This window comes from Serinus canaria, chromosome 1A (assembly GCF_022539315.1).
Source record: "Serinus canaria isolate serCan28SL12 chromosome 1A, serCan2020, whole genome shotgun sequence".
Lineage (NCBI taxonomy): Eukaryota > Metazoa > Chordata > Aves > Passeriformes > Fringillidae > Serinus > Serinus canaria.
Genome location: NC_066314.1, coordinates 11,415,064 through 11,434,500, shown reverse-complemented (window position 1 = coordinate 11,434,500; position 19,437 = coordinate 11,415,064). Strand labels below are relative to the sequence as shown.

Sequence of the window (19,437 nt, the reverse complement as noted above, 5' to 3'; positions counted from 1 at the left end):
CTTGAGATCATTTGCAGCTGGAAGGCTTTAGTGTTTAAAGGCAGAATTCACATGAGCCCCAAATAAAGCAATAAAAGATGCTGCCTAGTGTGGCTTTTTTTCCCAGTCATTGTGATGTACACTTTAAAAATGTTTGTTTTTCATCTATTATTTAATAATCTAGTACAATCTTTACTACTGTTCAGGGAGATGTTGTTAGACAAATAGGTTTTTGTTGTCTTTTTATCTTTCCGTTTTTTTGTGAAAGCAAATGGAGTCTCTTCATGCCATTAACCAAAGTGACTTGTAAACAAAGAGGCAATTTAACAGCATCCCCACTGCATTACATTCCTACTTAACCCTGCAAAGACTGTGCAACGTGAAAGCTCAAATGATCAGAGAGTTGTTCCTTTAGCTAGGATTCTAGTAAATAATCCAGTATTTTTACAGATGTGTAATTGCACTTTTTTTGCAAATACATTGTTCACGATTATAATCCCAAAAGCAAGAAGCCCTTACAACAGACCTTCTATCCAGTCTGCACCTCTGATTAATTTCTTTGCTTTACATAACATTCATTTAGTGGAAGTGAATGATGAGCATTGTCAGAACTGCAGTGTAAACCAGAGCATTTCAAGGAAAGGAAGCAAGATGCAACATTAAAGGAATTTGAGGAGTGCAATGGCTGCTCTGCAGAGCATCAGGGCTGTTTGCATTCACTGCATCTGTTAAAGAATATATATTTATTTTCTATTAAATTACCTCCAGCAGTACTTACTACTCACAGGTTGGTGTGTTAGTGATCTACCCATCATCCCTTCCCCTGTCCCCCAAATGTACCACAGATTTTTGTTACAAGTAAAATAAAAGTGCCATATAATTCAGCCTGCTTTCTGTCAGAACATTCAATATGTGAGGAAAAATTAAATTTGGGAGTAAGGTAAGAAGGAAACAAGGGTTTCAACTAGCCCTGAGGTCATCCTAGCTCTTCTCTGCTTGCTTGGACAAATTATAATTATTCTTTTTCTAGAATAAGCACATTTTTGCCCTTTTCAGCAAACACACTTATGTTTTAATAGTTACTGCTATTTTCAGCCTTGTATATGCCAGAAGCTATAGTTGGTCATGCCAGTATTCATTAAAAAGTCACATGCACAAACTTTATTCATAACATTTGTTTACACTTCATGTGATAGTCACAACATTTTAAATTAAATACAGGATTTAAAACATAATTGACACCACCAAATGTTATTTTTTACCTACTAATAATCAGAATAACAGATAATGCTCCAAAATGAGGCAGTCCCTTAAAGCAAACATAAATGCTCCTTCTACCTCTACTGAGTAGCAGAGTTCTACTGAAAAATGTTGGTTTTTCTTTTTTCTTTTGAGGAACACAGTGTTATACCAACTCAGAAACTTGCTGTATTTTTATCCTGGTAATGCACAATAATCATAGAATCACAGAATGTGCCAAGTTGGAAGGAATCCCTCAAGACCATCAAGTCCAACTCCTGCCCCTGTGCAGGATGCTCCAATCACACCATGTGCCCAAGAGCATTGTCCAAACTCTCTTATTTCTGTCAGGCCTGGTGCTGTGAGCACTTTCCTGGGGAGCCTGTTCCAGTGCCCAACCACCCTCTGTGGTGAAAAACCTTTTCCTGATATCCAAGCTGAACATCCATGACTCAGCTTTAGGCCATTTCCTGGAGTCCTGTCCCTGGTCACAAGAGTGAAATCAGTGTCTATCCCTCCTCTTCCCCTTATGAGGAAGCTGCAGACTGCAATGGGTTCTCCCCCCAAGTGTACTTTTCCCCAGGCCAAGCAAACCAAGTGATCTCAGCTGCAAGTCATAAGGCTTCCCCTCCAGACCCCTCACCATTCTCATGGCCCTCCTTTGAAAGCTCTCTAATAGCTTAATGAGAGCACATAGAGCTCTCATTCAGAATAAAGAACTTTAATACCCATTATTTCAATGAGTTTACTAATTAGTAACAGGTATGTATAGTCTTTCAACAGGGAAAAAGTTTCTACACATAACTAATTATCTATTCTATGTAATTCTATAAAAGTAATTAATAGAATTTATAGAATTCTATATAACTAATATATAAATAATTCTATATAACTAATTTATAGAATTCTATAAATTCTATATAAGTAATTATCTATGTATTCTCTATACAGCATGGTCTCCCTCTACTGTTCATTAGCTAGCTTTTAGTCCACTCATTTTCCTTTCCTTTAACTGGAAAAAAGCTTCATGCTCTCCACCTTGTCCACATAAGGAAGGACAAAACCAGTGACTGTGTTACTTTCCCAGCAGAAAGCACCAGAAGAGCAGAAAGGCCTTGCTTTTAACAGAAGAAACAAAAGCTTTAATTCCTACCATCAAAGGAAGCAGACCAGTTACCTATCTTAAAACCCAGCAGGCTTCCATTGAAATCACTAATACAGGCATTGCCACCAGCCCCCGGGAGGTTCTGACAGCCAGAACATTCCTGCTGTTTTAATGAGGAGGAGTGCAATGCTCCACTTCACCACACAAACCCTCTCCCCACCCAGTTAAATACAATACAGCTATTAAAAATAGAAGAAATAAGACTTACTCAATAAAGTACACTTCCCCCTTTTCTGTATAAGCCATTTCCCAGTTATCAGGCAGTGGGCCCAAGTCATCATTCTCTTCAGGTTTAGTCTGTTTTGTTACATCCATATCCTCCTTTGCTTCTTCAGGCTGGCCATATCCTGGTGCAGGACAAGGCTGGGTGGTAGACGCCTCACCCAAGACAGTTGTACTCTTCTCTTCATGCTCACTTGATTCTACAAGAGAAGAAAAATTAATGGTTTTGGATACCCAAGTTAATGGTGAAGAATTTACTGGGTGCAAGTCTTTGTGAACTGCAAGTCTTGGAATAAAGAGAAAAATTCTGTTTGGTTTACACAAAGGTTCCTCTGATGATGCATTTTATTTGGAACACAATAAAAGAAAATAAAGGAATAAAACCAAACTGAAACAAGAGACTAATAAAGAGTTCTGGCTCATGCTGTCCCAGGAGTCCTTCCAGACTAGCAGTAAACAATGAGCAGAAGGCAGCTTCATATCCAGCAGCTCTACTGTCTCATGTCTTAACTTCTCAAACTATACTATAAGCACATATATATATACACATAAAACAACTACCCCACTGTTTTACTACAGACTACAGATCCTTTTCACCTAAAAATGTCTGTACACTAATTGCTTTGTGTATCCATATATCAAATAAACCAGTGACATCCATCAACTCATAGCAATATACTACCCATATAGAAATTGGTTGTGATTTCATTGTTGGTATGACCTGTAGGAGGCTGTTTCCCAGAGCCAATACTAAATACAATTCAACATGTCAACACTGTAGTCTACAGGAAAGTTCAAGAAGATGACAATTTATTAGATACTCAAACAGTGCACCCAGAGCAAGGAACTATGCAGATACCTGTGTGAAACCTGTAGGAAGGTGGAAGACAGCTTGGGTGAAATGTTCTAATTAGTGATGCTTACTACAGCAAGAAAGAAGAGCAACAAAAAATTAACAAAAACTGTTTATAAAGGCCTAGATTTTAATGAACCCACAGAATCAATAAATGTGCTGTCATGGCTAGCAGTGGTAAGAGAGAAAAGGTTTAGGAAAACTAGTAAAGATTGAATAAACAATGCTAAGAATACAAGTAGAACTTTCTAATGAAAAAGAAAAGTAGTAAGTATAATCAAAGCTAATTTTAATTAAGTCATGAATTTGCAATGAGCTGCTACTTGAGACAGAATTGTACAAAAGGTGAAAACTAGATTAGGCTGTTAAGGATGAACACAGAAAAATAACAGCAAAGCAGAACAGTCAGTCTAGAAAGTGGGATATGGTCAGGACACTAGGGCTAACAAGAAAACTTTCTGTAAGTGCAGTAGTAATAATAATAATATAGTACCAAAAGCAGATTCTTTCTACAACGTGGGAAGGAAGGAGAGCTAATAGTTTATGATGCATGCAAACCCCAAGGCAATTAGTGCTCTTTTGCCTCAGCCATTGCTAACAAACAAACAAAAAAATCACCTGTGATTAAATGACTAACATAATTAATATCAGCAATAGGGCTAAAGAAGGTGGAGTGGGCAGAGAGCAGGTCAGGTGAAACTTAGATGACCCAGCTGTTCTCAGCTGGCAGAGCTGGATGAAATGGAACCCAGGGTACAGAGAGTACTACATAAGCAGACTCAAGGAAAGTAACAGCAACACCTTCCAGACTTCATGGGGAAAGAAAACTTGGAAAGGACAAACAGAACCCTGGTTTCAGCAAAATACATATGATTTGGGTTTTTAGATAGTTTTATATTCTTAATTTCTGATGTATTTAAGTTTTGGCTGAAATGATTTGCTCAATTAGGCCATTTTGTCTTTTTGTAAAAAAAAGAAATAAAAGGAGGAAGAAGACCCATGAAACTGTAACTGCACATCTTTCCCTTTTAATTCCTAGGATGGGAAGTAAGAATCAAACCACTGACTTGTAAACTCTTCAGAGGTCATAAATATTTTTCAAGACTTTTCAGGAAGAAATTGTGTCAACTAATCTTTTGTTCTTTATATGACATAGTAAAAGGGGCTGCTTCTTGGGCATAAATGGTATATACAGTTTTTATGATCTTAAAAAAATAATTTTGACACTGACACATCAACCCTTCAGAACAGCATGAAAAACCCCAGATTCAGCCTTGAAAAGGGTAATGATCTACATCTCTACATCCACATGCAGCTCATGTTGGTAAATCCTAACTCATGCTCGAACTATGTGGAATTACAATCATTTTATGCTGTTTGGAAACATGAATCTATCTGTCTGTAACATTTTCAAATATGTAAAAGCTTCCTGCAAAGCAGAAATGATGTACAGTCCCCACTTCCCCTGAGAACAGGACAATGTAATAATTGCTGAATAATTTTTGGGGTGTTTTGTTCTTATCTGTGCAAAGCAAAAGTCCTCATCTACTTGAGGCATTATTAACAGATCTGTGAGTTGTGTTCCTGAGGCTGGCTGCAGCCCTGACCACATCTCTACCACAGGAAGGAAGACATGCAGGTTAAACTGAATTTAAGACAAAGGTCACATGGCAGATATGAGCACAGCAGAAGAAATTCATTTGGGGCAGAGATGAATCACACACAATGACTATTGATCAGCCAGTGCATCTGATAGAGCACAGATGCGGTGACTGCTGTGTCCTGGGATTTTACCATATCTCTAATATGTGTCCTTCCTCAAGATCTTATTTTACACAGTTCTGATGGGGTCAGAGTCGTGATTTTCAATAATCATATTAACAAATCCCAGCCATAATGATGACAGAAAAAAAAGGTGAAAATTGTTTCTATTATTTACAGTCTAATTCTTGAAACTTGCCATCTAAACATGCAAGAAGACCTTGTCACTTTATTCCTTTATTTTAATGTTGCAGATTATTCATGCAGAGACGTTAAAAAACTTAGGGTCTTCACCCAAAAGAACCAAATAATATAAACCAGGTAATATCAGAAAAGAAAGCATAATAGAAATGTATGGAGTGGTTTTAGCAGTTCTGAATAAAAATATTTCCTATCTTTATACCCTTATTGTATCAAATTGCTAATTTTTAAAATATGTACAGAAAGAGTTCATCCTTTTAAAATAACTGTTGAATACAAGAGTAGTTAAACTCCTGTTTGCCAATATATGTGAATGTGTTTTCTTGTAGAGATATAACTTTGCAGCCTTGGAGTTTCTCCCTTGCCCATAGAGCAGGAGCCATATTCAGGTCTTGGTGCTTTTGTATGGAGGCATTGCTCCCACTGACTCCTGACACAGTGAGAGCCAGGAGCTGACCTGGGCAGGGAAAGCAGGAGTCATGGAGAGCACAGGCTATTCTGTGGGTCACAGGATGTGACTTAGTTGTGATAAATTGACTTTAAAGAACCTGGAAAAAGTCAATGGATACTAACGTTGGTGTGTTTTTAAATTTTGTGTGTATTTTAAATGTGTGTGTTTTTGGAAGCTTTGTATGTTGTTTTCATGCCCCTGGCTGTCTTTGCTGTGTAATAATAAAACAATAAGCTCAACATGTTGCCTGGGTCTAGTGCAACTTGCAGGGTGATTGATGGCACTGGGACTCTGGTCTTTTGTTCATTCCTAAGGCCTGGAATGATAATTTTGAAACTTTATGTCATATCTTATGCCTCAATTAATTTGAGCCTGACAGAACTTCATTCTCTGGGTGCAACTTATCATTGCTCAAGTACTGTCAGAATAATGCACATACATAAGCATGCTTTCAAGGCTAAAGTGATTCTTCTGGAGTTTGGATGATAAACTTCATCAGTCAGCAGTAGAAAGCAAATGTGACATGACCAACACAGTGACAAAAATACTGATGCTGGTTGTAAAGGAGACGGACTCAATCCATTGCAGACATTACAGTGACAGCAGTAAAACCTGCTGAATGTCTGACAAGTTTCTGGTTACTATTTGATCAAAACTCTTTTTATCTCTTTGGTCAAAGCATTAGTTTTGCAGAAATCATTAAATTCAACACAGTGTCTGTCAGGGAAGTCTTTTCAGGTGCAATATCTCTCACCCAGTAATGAGTTCAATTGCACTAAGTGTAAGAAACCCAATACTAAGTCTAGACTTGCCCATCCTAACAGTTAATCTATAGCTTATGTCTCCCATATGTTTCTTGGCAAATAGTATAGTTCTTTATTTAAAGTTAGCCATTTAAGCTCTTCTGTATCTGTAGGCTGAATTAATAATTCCAAACTGTAGAGGTGATCCCCTAAAATGTGTACCTAAAACAGCTATGATCTCTTACACTTTGAAATTTCTTTTTTCTTCTTATTTTACATCAACAGAACAGAGACAAATAGCTCACACAAAAAAGTAAGACATCTAGGCATATAATTTACTGAAGATGGATGAGATAAATCCCATCTCTCAAATTATACTGTTTTGTCCTGAGAGAACTTGATCCAGGATGAAGGACTGAGAGTGCTCCATCCTAAAAGGGCCAAAAGCCAAAGCACTGAGAAGGATTCCTAGTGGCTTCTGGGCTGAGGACAGGTGCCACAAATCAGAAAGAATAAACATATTGGGCAGACAATTATGGTCACTTTGTCCATATACAGCTGTCTCAGGGAAATCCAATGTACATGAAGCAAGGCATATGGAAGGTATTAATGAAAAATTGCTAAAGCTCAACACTTGCACAGATTATGCCAAAAGACACTGAAAAGCTGCCTGAAAATTCAGACCAAAAGCACAAAAATCTCTGTAAGCACAGATATCATGTAATTGGTCTGATAAGGATGGGTTTCTATTCTTCAGAATCAGCTTGGATCTGTTACTATTTCAACTTCGTGGTCCTATGTGTTAGAGAGGTACTTGAGTTGACAGGCTTGGATATGCAGTTAATAAGCCATTAAATTGCTGAGCATCTATAAAAAATGAATCAATGTTTCAGATGTCCCAGGAGCCTTATAATTAATAAAAGCCTCTGCCTGGAAGTGAAGTATTTAAAATAGAACACTCTTCCTAAAAGAATTGGCAATAACAAATGTCCTCCCTTTGCTGATTCTCTATAAAAACTAAAACGCTCTCTCCACCAGGAGTTTAAAAAGAAATAAATTAATTAAAATATTCTGGTTTTCCTGATTGTTTAAAGACACAAACTGCATATGCACTGACATTTTAGAGGTGACTAAGCCTCTGTCAGCTCCCAGAGAAAATGACTGCGGTAACAGGGTCTGTGGGAGCCACACTGCCCAACAAAGGCAACACAGCATGGATGTACAGAGCTGCTTTGCTACAATCCCCAAAGTCCTCAATCAGTGTAACTGAACAACAAAACACTGCTTATAAAACCATGAGAGCCAACACAGGCACTGCTTGTTCTGCTGGCCACACCAATAGGATTTACCCTGGCAGGGAGAGGAGGAGGAAGAGGGGGTGGGCTGTCTTACACCCATGCTCGTGTATTTCATTCTCTTACACAGCACATGCCAGCGCCTGCTTCTTGTGTGCTGCCTAGTCATTGTTCACACAGAATTTGCCTGGGAGAAGCATATTATAAGTGTAGAATTAAAGGAAAAATGCAGGTAAATATTGCCTCTAGATCCACTTGGAGCTGAAACATATTGTCCTGGAAATTGCTCCTCAGCAATGGTCTCTCATGTGGCACATTTCGAATAACTACAAAGAATGATCTTTCTAACGATTTCTACAACACAAATCAGAGATCAAATCCTGCCTCTGCCTCTTTCACTGTGGAAGTATCCTGGCAACAGCAGCAGTGCTGATGTTAGGAGCTTCATCCTTTCCTGCTTAGCTGTGTAGGAAGGGCACTAAGTGCCAGAGAAATGCCAACAGATGCAATCTTGTGTGGCAGGGATGAGCAAGGCTTGTGCAGCATGTGGTTGCAGTGGCAAGGGAGCAATACTGCAGCCCTTTGGAGAGCCAAGGGGAAGAACCAGACCCTCACCCCACTGCTCCTGGACACCCCTGGTAGATGGAGATACATTCTGCACAGGAATTTTCCCTTATATGCAATGTTTGGCAACAGCTAAGAAAAAGCATGTGGAAAAATCATCCTAGATGGGAAGATATCAAATTCAGTATACTTTGTAATGAAGCAGGAATTAAAAGGGTATATATAGACTTTGCAATATGAAAATCCTTCTACAGAGCTTATTGATGAGGTAATAGATTTTTTTGTTCCACAGTAACCTATACATTTAGAGAACTTGCAATATTTCATTTTATCTTCTCATCTGTGAATGTCACTAGACTTCTACTTCAACAATCTGAGTCTCTAAGTTTCCCAAAAAGGATTCACAGCAATATTTCTCAGCAATATAAAAATCTGAATTCTTTAATTTTCTACATGAACAATACCAAAATAATTTTTTAAATACTGTTTCAGGATAAGAATTATTAACATCTGTAAAACATTGTCATGCTGAGAGGTGGAGAGTGCAAGTGATTGCCTTCTTCAGAGTAGGCTGGAGTGCTTTCACTCAAGATACCAGTCCGTACACAGAACCCCTTTTTCTGAAGCACTGTGATCCAAGAAGTAAATCAACAATTTTCTTTTAGGACTTGACATCTGAATCCCTTATCAGCTTTATGCAGGCTCTGAAACATTCCTGAAAAGTGTCCTCCAGATGGTATTGCAAGGTAAGTTTTAATGGCACTGCCACACTTTTGTTAATATGGTGAATTTAGTCTTCCATTATATTGCTAAGTCTTCACTATAATTTACAAAATTTCATTTCATAAAGTGTTGAACAATCTTGTGTAACCATTTGAGAACAAGGAGACTCAAAACACAGAGAATATTTATCTGAACCAATTGCAGTTCTCTAGACTCCCTCTATAGTCAACAGAGAGGAACAGGCACTTGAGAACGATTTCCTAACATAGAAATCTAAACCAGGTCACAATCCATGCTCAGAAAGATGATATTTTTCTCTTTGGTCTATGAAGAGGGTTCAAAGAGACTAGCTCAGAGACAGAAATCTTTACAGTGGCTGAGGTAAGTGAGATGACTCCCCAAAACAGAGGTTAAGTAATTATTTTTAGGCTTCAGATAATCCTAATACTCAGGATTCCTGCCTTTCCCTCTTGCAAGAGCATCCTTACCTGAACATGCATATTCTCACTGCAGAAGGAGGTAACTGAGGACTCTGAATAACAGAAACTCACTGCAAAGTAAGAAGGAAGAACAGACCTGGTGTTACTGTCACATCATTGCCATTGACCACAGGTCTTTCTTCCTCTTCTTCCTCTGGTGGTTCAATGCCTGTCTTCTCCATATTGCTCACAGATTTATTCCTTTTGCGCTTGCCTTCAGCCCCGGGAGTGGCACCTGGCAGGATCTGGTCTGTCACATTTAACAGCAGCGGGGCCGGTTCCGCCGGAGGCTTCGGGGTGCCGTAATAGTTGTCTGCAAAGAGAAGAGGAGGAATAACCCATCAGATTGCAGAGATGCACAGGCTGCTGCTGCTTCTTTTGTCTTAGACTAATGGATGTGTGAGGTAGGATCTGGCTCATCAGCTAAGATAAAGAATAGTTCAAAATGTTTTCTGCAAAATGGAATGTTTACCTGTCCTGAAATGGTAATTAATTTTCTTTGTGGAAGCACAAGTGATCCAATCATGCTCACAAACACTTGTTTTATTAATAATTTCTGAAACTATAACAGGTTAAGTTTACATTCCTGGCCAACAAAATATGTTTCTGAAACTATAACAAGTCAAGTTTACATTCCTCTCATCCAAATACCTGCCAACCAGAGCTGTTCTCTTAGTTCAAATCATTAGTTAGGACAAAGTAGTTTTGCAACATTTATGCCACAAAATGAGAGTTTCTTAAGGATCAAAATTATTATGAAAATATTGATTATTTATTATGTTTTGTCATTTTCACTCCCTGAAATTATCTCACCTGCTTAGAAAGTAAATAATCATCCAATGACTCAGAGATTTGCAGGTTTTAGTAACACTTTCACTATCTTGTTTTTCATATTTGTCAAATCTTTGCTGTTCACGATTTCAAAATTTGTAATAGCTAATGCTAATATATTTTCAAAGAAACCTTTGAAAATAAAGTTGAAACCTTATGCTCTAGGGCTTAACATTATCTCCAAATACTAAGGAATTCTGAGAAGACTTAAGGCAGCTGACAGATTACCCTCTATTCGTGTCTCCTGAAATTTCTGGCAACTTCCTCTGAGTCATCTACTTTCTGTCAGAAGGATTATTAGATTAGGTGGACCACAGTCCCATTTTATCTATCAATATCTGTATGTTTGGATTTCTAGCACATCTGAACTAAAAATTAGTGTCTTGCTGATACCACAAAATTTTCATTAAAAATATGGTTAAAATAGATCAGTAACATAATTAAAAATAGTTTTATAAAATGTACTTTCTAGAAAGAAACATAAATAGTATGACAATATTATGACAACATTATGACAATATGATTGTAACCAAACATAGGCATGACAAAAATAAATGCATATGGTATACATGCACAGTAAACCATCATGAAATTCATTTTGCAGGCAGAGTAAAAATTATTACTGGCACTTGTATTTCTGTGTGTTTCCAAAGACTTCCTATGTTCAGCCACATGACCAACTCAATACAGGTAAGTAACTGGACAGTAATTGTGACTACTGAATAGTCAATGAATTCTTCACAGCAGTTTAGCAAAACAATACTAATGACAGATGTATCTGTAATTGTAACACACAGTAAAAATGCACTGTGTTAAATGAAACTCATAGTCACTCTGGATTTGGGCATATTTGAACAAAACTTTGGCTCACTGCAGATTTTCTCAGGATTTTGTGAGATGGCAGCAGGTTTAACCAAGAGCCCCAGCAGGGCAATGAGATGTGGCTCTGCAGGGGTGACAGTGGGAGCTCTCTGACAGCCAGAGTTAAAGCAGGGGAGCAGCATTTGGGCTCTAAGGGGAAAAAAGGAAATCTACATTGATCCACTCACAGAGACTGTGCCTCCAAAAAGTGTCAAGACCAGATCTGTTGGCAGTCAAATTTCTATGCTCTGACAGTAAAGGCTGTTTTGAGAATTTCTGCAAACCAACAGTGCTCAGCTGGAAGTTTACTTTTGTATTGCTCTAAGATCATGTTACCTTTATTGGTGAGATTGTGTGTCTGTAACATCCCATACTTTGGAAAAAGGATTCTTCAATTAAAAAAGCTCCCTGGCCTAAGCCATTTTACCAGTTTCAATCAGTGCCTCAGAGGCCTTAAGCTTGACAAAACTTGCCAAATATGCACTGATTTCCACTGATTCCATAAATATCAGAAGATTTATCCCAGGGATATTGTACTAGTGTGACACAAACTGTGAAACTAAAGCACAGTACCTTGGCTTTCTTTCCTTTGTTCTTAGTTTTGTCATTGTCATACAAAATTGAGTGCAGTACTAATTAGCAGCAATGCTAATATCCTGAATAGTAGATGAGGTGTTTTAACTGAAGGATGCCCTCATGTTATTTTAAAATATTAGACACTTTTTCACTTTGAGTGATTGTATGCATTAGTGAGAGACAGAGATAAAATTCATACACACAAAAAAATCTATGAATATCACATATATAAAAATACAAGAAAAAATTGCACATATAAGATCAGGGGCCAAAGAGGATTTAACTAATTCGATTTCAAATTGAAAATACTTTATAATTTCCAACTTCTGCCCTACAACATCAAACTTTATATGTGCTTTATGATCCAGTAAAAATTGATTTAAAAGTCAGTTTAAAATTATTTATTGCTAGCTACTTCTTGATCTATACCTTTAATTCAAAAATATGCAGAAAAAATGCAAATAAAAATAAGAAATTATACCCATACTGATACAATCAGCATGTCATTAAAAAAAATTAGTTAAACTCCAATGGAAAAAATATAGAGTGAGAGATCCAGCCATTTCAATGAAGGAGCAATGCTCCATTACAGAAAAATTAGAATCAATGTAAACTGTATCTTTTATCAAGAACAGATTCTCAGTGTCCTGAAATTACTTATTTAAGACTTGAGAGATTAGAGATGATGGAATACTCTCACAAAACCTTGGCAAATGTCATATCTAAGCATATTATAGAGACTAAATGTTTAAAACCCATAAATTTTGTTGCCATTAATTTTTGAAAATCTCTGATCTCTTTTTCATCTTCCCCAAGTAAGGGGAAGGGTTCAATAGGTTATTGTTGAAACACTAATCATAAGGTACTGAAGTTCATTTTCCTGTAGGTAAAAAAAGAACACCAAATAAACAATTTCAACTGTAGTTAATTTTTAAAAAGGAATTACTAAAAAGAAAAAAAAAAGTAAAAAAAGAAAGTAGACTAGAAGAAAACATATATCCCATGCTCACTGGCAGTCAGAAATATCAGCAGTTAGGAGTTTTTAAAAAAAAATGAATGGAGCACAAAACAGACAACACCTTTATAGCACTATACAAAATCACATAGTATCCTCTCTTTTGTGTGCTGCCTGTTGTTCTGGTACTTACCTCTCAAAAATTACATGGGGGAACTAAAGAAGGGCAATTATAGCTTGGAGCTGCTTCAATTGATTTTGAGTTTTCAGCTTGGAAATGGGACAACTGAAGGGGGATATGGCAGATATGTATAAAAACAGGACAACCCTGGGAAAGTGCCTAGAAAATCAATGAATGGATGCTTAGCTTCCCACTACTTGAGAACAAGAGGATGCCCAATGAAATTAGCAGGTTTGAAACAAGCAAAAGAAGTGGGTTTTTTTTTTACACTGCATAAGAGAATAGTGGCATTCACTGTCAGATGCTGCCAGTATCATAAATGCAGTCAAAAAGCAATTATACAGAGTCATAGAAGAAAAAAAGACTATGAGAGCCTATTAAATGTAAAGGTACAAATTCTGAATCAAGAGTTCCATACAATCAGATTGGTAGAGTGCAGATTGTAACTCTGCATGCCTTCCCTGTTCTTGTATTTTATGCCTTAACATCTCACAGGTCTCTTCCAATCCAGGTGATTCTGTGATCCACCAAGGGGCAGTAGCAGAGACATTTTCCCTCCATTTGACTAAATGCAGCTGCTTTATTACTCAGGTTCCTCCTTGCACTCAAAAAAATGTCTATATACTTACCTGCCACCCCTGCTCAGTCAAGAGGTCAGTTTAAGCCTAAGTGAAGTTCTTTGTGCTGGGCCTGAATCAAAGCCTCTGTGCAGACAGGCAGTGCAGAAAAAGCACCTCTGCTGGATCCATCTGGCTGCTGCTCCTGATTGCTTTAGTGCTTCCAGCTGCTTCTGAGTGCAGCTGAACACTGGAGATGGTCTGGCCTAACCTATTTGACTTGGCTGCCAAAGCTGCTTGGAAGCCATGGCACAGTGACAATTACCAAGTGTCCCTTGCCACCCCTGAGCTGCATGAACCCTGATCAGCACCCTGATTCTACAAGGAAGAGTCAGACAAATTAATGGGTAGCCTTGCTCTGATGACAGAAACCAGATCAGGAAGTCAGAAAGTCACAAGAAACAGAAAAATGAGGAAATAAGGAGGAGGAAACAGCTTATTTTTTTTTCCTTAACTTTAGTTCACCTATGTCAGGATGTAGTAAGACTTTTATTTTATCGATGAAGTGTTTGATGGTGAAACAATATCATAACTTGCTTCCTGAGAAAAGTTAAGCCTTTGAGGAAGAAAAAACTGGCAGAGCACTTGGGTGGTAGCAAAGAAGCAGAAAAATCCTGATGCTGAAATGATAACAAGACTCAGATATCCCGACAGTGCCTATATTGATGTGCTCAACACCCAGTGATCCCAGTTACTGGGCACAGTTATAAATGTGTCCCCATGTCGTGCTCTACTTTGTGCTCCATTGCAGGGACTGACTTACATGGATTTTCCTCTGCCTGGCTTTCCCAGTCCCTCTCCCTTTCTGTGAGGAAAGATCCAAAATGCAGCATAGGGTGGACATCTCCTCTTGCCACCCTTCTGGACAGAGAAGGGAGAGGCAGGGCTTTGTGCCAGGTCTCCATTCCAGGCTGTGGAGGAGGAAGTGCTCCTTTAGTTCCTGGGCCAGCCCAGCCTGAGCCATCAGGTTGTGGAGAAAGGGGACCACTGCTGAGAGCACCCTTTGCTCCTGAAGCTCCACTGATTCACATAAGAAATAAAAAGCTCTAGTTTAAAAAGGTATTATGAAAAGTTAAAATAGCGATGAGGAATTAGGAAATTAGAGTAAAAATGAACAACCAGACAGAAAACAAGAGGTGTGCCAGAGCCAGAAGCTTTTAGGATGAATACTTCCAGCTGTGGTGTGACTCACATTCTGAGCCCAGAGCAGAGACACATTCCTTTTCACACTTATTTTTAGAGCGAGATGAAACAATACCCAGCTACAAATACACACCTGCCTCTGCTTATTCAGCACCCTCATTTAGATTGATCTGTCTTTTTTGTTTATACAGCTTTGAATTGCTGAAGTATCAGTCAAAATTGTGTGAGTCAGCCACAACTCTAAGAAATGAAAGACAAACCTTATTTTTCAGTTATGAGAACAACTGGAAATGTTATGATGAATGTTAAACCTCTACATATTTGCATTTGTGATCACTGACTACTGATAATAAACTAAGGGGAAGTACTCTGAAGTCTAATTGCTGCCTAGATTGGAGTTACATTTGATATTTTAACAGTTCACAAATACATATGGAAATGTAATAGATTCTAATGGTATAGAAAGTTTTAGGTAGGCAGAAATCAGCTTAATTTACAATAAAAATAATTATGTGAACAAATATGAATATTTTGTAATTTGATTAAAAGAAGATGGCTGAATTTATTTATGACTAGAAGCCAACTGCATTCTGCAAGAAGCATCTGGTCATGATTTATGTCTGTTTATAATCAGTATCCAGATGAAGACTGGTGACAACTGGTGTCCCTTAGGGGTCCATATTGGGAAAAACAGTGTTTAATATCTTCATCAGTGACACCACCAGTGGGACTGTGTGTACCCTCGGCACGTTTGCAGATGACACCAAGCTGAGTGGTTTGGTTGGTACACCTGAAGAACAGGATGCCATCCAAAGGGACTTGGACAAGCTCCAGAAGTGGGCCCATGGGAATCCCATGAGGTTTAACAAGACCAACTGCAAGGTGCTGCACCTGGGGTGGGACAGCCCCAGTGTCAGCACAGGTGGGGGATGAGCAGATGGAGAGCAGCCCTGCCAAGAGGGACCTGGAGGTGCTGGTGGGAGAAAATCTGGACATGACCTGGCAATGAGCACTCACAGCCCCAAAACCAACTATCCTGGGCTGCATCCAAAGCAGGATGAGGGAGAGGATTCTGCCCCTCTGCTCTGCTGTCCTGAGACCAGGCCTGCAGTGCTGCACCCACCTCTGGGATTCTCTGCACAAGAAAGACATGGACCTGTTGGAGCAAGCCCAGAGGAGAGACACAAAAATGATGGACCACTCCATCATTTGATGGATCAAACGATGGACCACTCCTGTGAGGACAGGCTGAGAGTTGGGTTTATTCAGCCTGGAGAAGAGAGGATTCCAGGGAGACCTTATTGTGGCCAGTCAGTACCTAAAGGAAGCTTAAAAAGATGACTTGTTAAAAAAACTTGCTGCAACAGGACAAGGGACAATGGTTTTAAAGTAAAAGAGGGTAGATTCAGACTTGATAATAAGGAAGACATTTTCTTATTGCAAGGATGTAGAAACACTGGAAGTTTTCCAGAGAGGTAATAGATGTCCCACACCTGGGAACACTTAAGGTCAACTTGGACAAGGCTGTGAGGAACCTGATCTAGCTGAAGATGTCCCTGCTCATTGAAGTGGGTTAGACTAAGGGAGTTGGACCATCCTTTCTCAAACTATTCCATGATTCTATGAAAATCAATGATCTCTTCATAAAAAGATTTTTTTTTTTAATCTTAACCTGCTTTGGAGTCTGCAAATGAACTATTATGGTCTATATTCACTCTATCTGGCTCTAAGTGTTTAACTGATGGAGTGTTTAATTGGAATTAAGTAAAGCAATCATCTTCCAGGAAGTGCCTAAAAATAAAATCTCCTTCTGTAATGACCCCTAGCCTGCAAGCCCTGGGACATCAAGCTGATGTCTGCTGCTGTCCACACCCTGTGCACTCTTGGCATGTAAGTTTAAGTGTAGCTTTCTGTTCACCTCCAAAAGACAGCAAGAAAACAAGCTGATGGTTTTGGTACAGTTTAGGGCAGGCCCGACACACTGGCAGTATAACCAGCAGGGTAAGACCATATGAGTTTGGTAGTCTTTCAAATATTTTGTGACATTTTCCTGGACAACATATCCCAGGAAAAGGTGTTGCAGACATCTTCTTTGAAGGATTTGGTATTAAACCATGGAATTGTTAAGACTGGAAAAGACCTCTAAAATCATCAATATAACTGTTAACACAGCACTGCCATGTTCACCTCTAACCATCTCCCTAAGTGCCACAACTTGTAGTTTACAAGTTCATTGAACATTTTCAGGGATGGGGATTCAAACACTTTCCTGAGCATCATTTGTGTGCCATGGATGTCAAAGACAGGAAGGAATTCTTAAATGCATGGTCTGTGAACTTCCACTGACCAAGCATGTGGTATCACTGTGCTTTCACTTCACCATGCCCACACATCACTTTGCCACAGAGGTATGTCCAATCAATTGCCATCTACTTGTGACATCCCTTTATTCTAACATTTCTGATCATCTGTATATGTAATTTAGAGCATTTTTTGTATGCCTGTTTTGCTCTGCAGTAAAACCACACAAGTACAGAATATTCTAAAATGGAAAAATCCACTTCTCTGTATTCTTACAACCATCTTATAAAATTCCTAAAGAGGAAGAGTACATAGATTTTGTTAAAATATAATTAGTGATGTATTTTAACAAAATCCAAGACAATTACCACCTCCTTAAGGAAGTCTGGCAAACTTCTTTTCACCCACTCACCCTGAGTAATTTATTTTGACGGGTGACTATACTATAATTAGGGCCTTTTTTTAATCTTTGCTGTAAGGTTGGGTGAGTAGATTTTGTTCTTGGGTTCATACATTTTCATGACGGTTTTGCAAAGCTGCTTGATGGATTGAAGTTGCAGAACTCTTACTGTGACTCCAAAGAAAGTGGAATTAAAAACTGAAGCCTTCTGAAGCATTTTGATTTTAGATTTACATTGGTATTATTTTTACTCATGGACTTGTGTCATTAAAATGGCAAAGAAATAGGAAAACTTGTAGTTCAGATCTCCCAGAATTTAGAGGAAAAAAATTTACTAAATATAGATTCACAATTTTGTTTTTAAACAGCAGCTTTTAACTTCTATTGTGTTCTCTGAAATATTACAAGAAAAGTTATACTTTTACGATGATCTTTCTGGCTACTTTTAGTTTCTTTTAGACAGAAGACTGAAGATCCCAGAAATGTCTTTTCTCTTCTCTTACTAACTAAGCCTTTGAATCCAGATTTCTTAGTTCTCTGAGCCTTGCTGTTAAATTAAAGTCTGAATGAAAAACAAAGATTAAAATTTATTTACTTTGGGAGTGCTGTGTGGATGAGTTACACATGATACACAGAACTAATTCCATACTTGCTGGGTATCGACATCCCCAGGGTTACTTGTGACAAAGTCTGTTTTTTCTCCCCTTTCTATTTCCTAACTGCATTGGGCTTCAGCTATAAATAAAATTACTTGAAAGAAATACTTTCTGGACATCCCAGGATTCTGCTAGAGCAGAGGGGTCAGAGGTATTGCCAGGTTATTCCCAAGAAACACTTCAGCATTCTCTGGCAGGGGCTAACCAGCTGTTTCCCAGGGGCAGGGGGACATTTGATGCCTTGTGCTGCTGTGCCTCTTCCCCAGGCTGAATTCTCATTTGGGTTGGTCTCTGCAGCTTCTGGTGACAGACATTAGGAAAATATGTTAACTTCTGTGTCAAGTAATGACATTTTAATAGCTGGCTTCAGGATTGTCTATTCATCTACATTAAAATTAAGTCACTAATTATAGCTGTGGATTTTTGCCCAAGAGTGTTCTGGCCCCCAGTGAATGCAATAGCAGAGGAAGTTTCTAAATTCACAAATGCAGTGATGGAGACAAGATGGGCTGTCAAACCTTCCAACATGACAAAATTGCAGTTCTCTTACTGTTGGACACCAACTGCCCCCAATAAGAGCATCTCTTTTCCATCCTTACAGACAGGGACAGACTTTATAAGTAAGGATGTACAAGTTGGATTTTTATTTCTTAATTGGCATTTTTCAAGATAAATATCAGTAGGAAATGAATTTTAGTAACAATAAGGGGTGATAGAGTACACCAGATATATATAGGGCATAGTCTGATTTTGAAGGTCCCCAAATTAAGGCATATATAAACTAGTTCTCATATTTAAAACGATATTTTCCTCAGAGATATCACTTCACACTTTAGTGTATTTAAGAGAGTTCAAACTTCTAAGTTTTCTTCACCACTGTTTCTATAGTTCCATTTTACATAGCTGCTTTTCCTTTTAATTATTCTTTTTTCCCCCCACCTTTTTAAGTACTAGGGTGGCTTTATCCTGTAAATACTCTGCATTCCTTAGATTTTGCTAATTAATCTCTTAGCTGATTGCCCATCTACACATTTTGGCACATATGCAAGACTAATCCCTAAAGCTCTGTGTAAGAGTACAAGGAGCAAGTAGTCAACAATTTCACCTTTACAAAATCAGGTACAGCTCAGACTGTTTTCATCATCCCCTTAATTTCTACCAAGACCAAACCATGTGAGCAGATACAATCCTCTTGAGCACTAAATCTCTCACAGTTGGGAAATAACAGTTCTCCTGTCAGA

General features: G+C 38.4%; 1 protein-coding gene across 2 annotated transcripts in view; it reads right to left on the bottom strand.

Moving 5' to 3' along the window:
* Nucleotides 1–19,437, bottom strand: part of MAGI2 (membrane associated guanylate kinase, WW and PDZ domain containing 2) — a 699,256-nt gene that overhangs the window by 229,605 nt on the left and 450,214 nt on the right. For both annotated transcript variants that reach the window (XM_030238194.2, XM_030238195.2), the window contains exons 4-5: nt 9,773–9,988; nt 2,592–2,805 (exon numbers count right to left, since the gene is read on the bottom strand). In XM_030238194.2, coding sequence (XP_030094054.1) covers nt 2,592–2,805; nt 9,773–9,988 — 430 coding nt within the window. The remainder of the gene's footprint in view (nt 1–2,591; nt 2,806–9,772; nt 9,989–19,437) is intronic.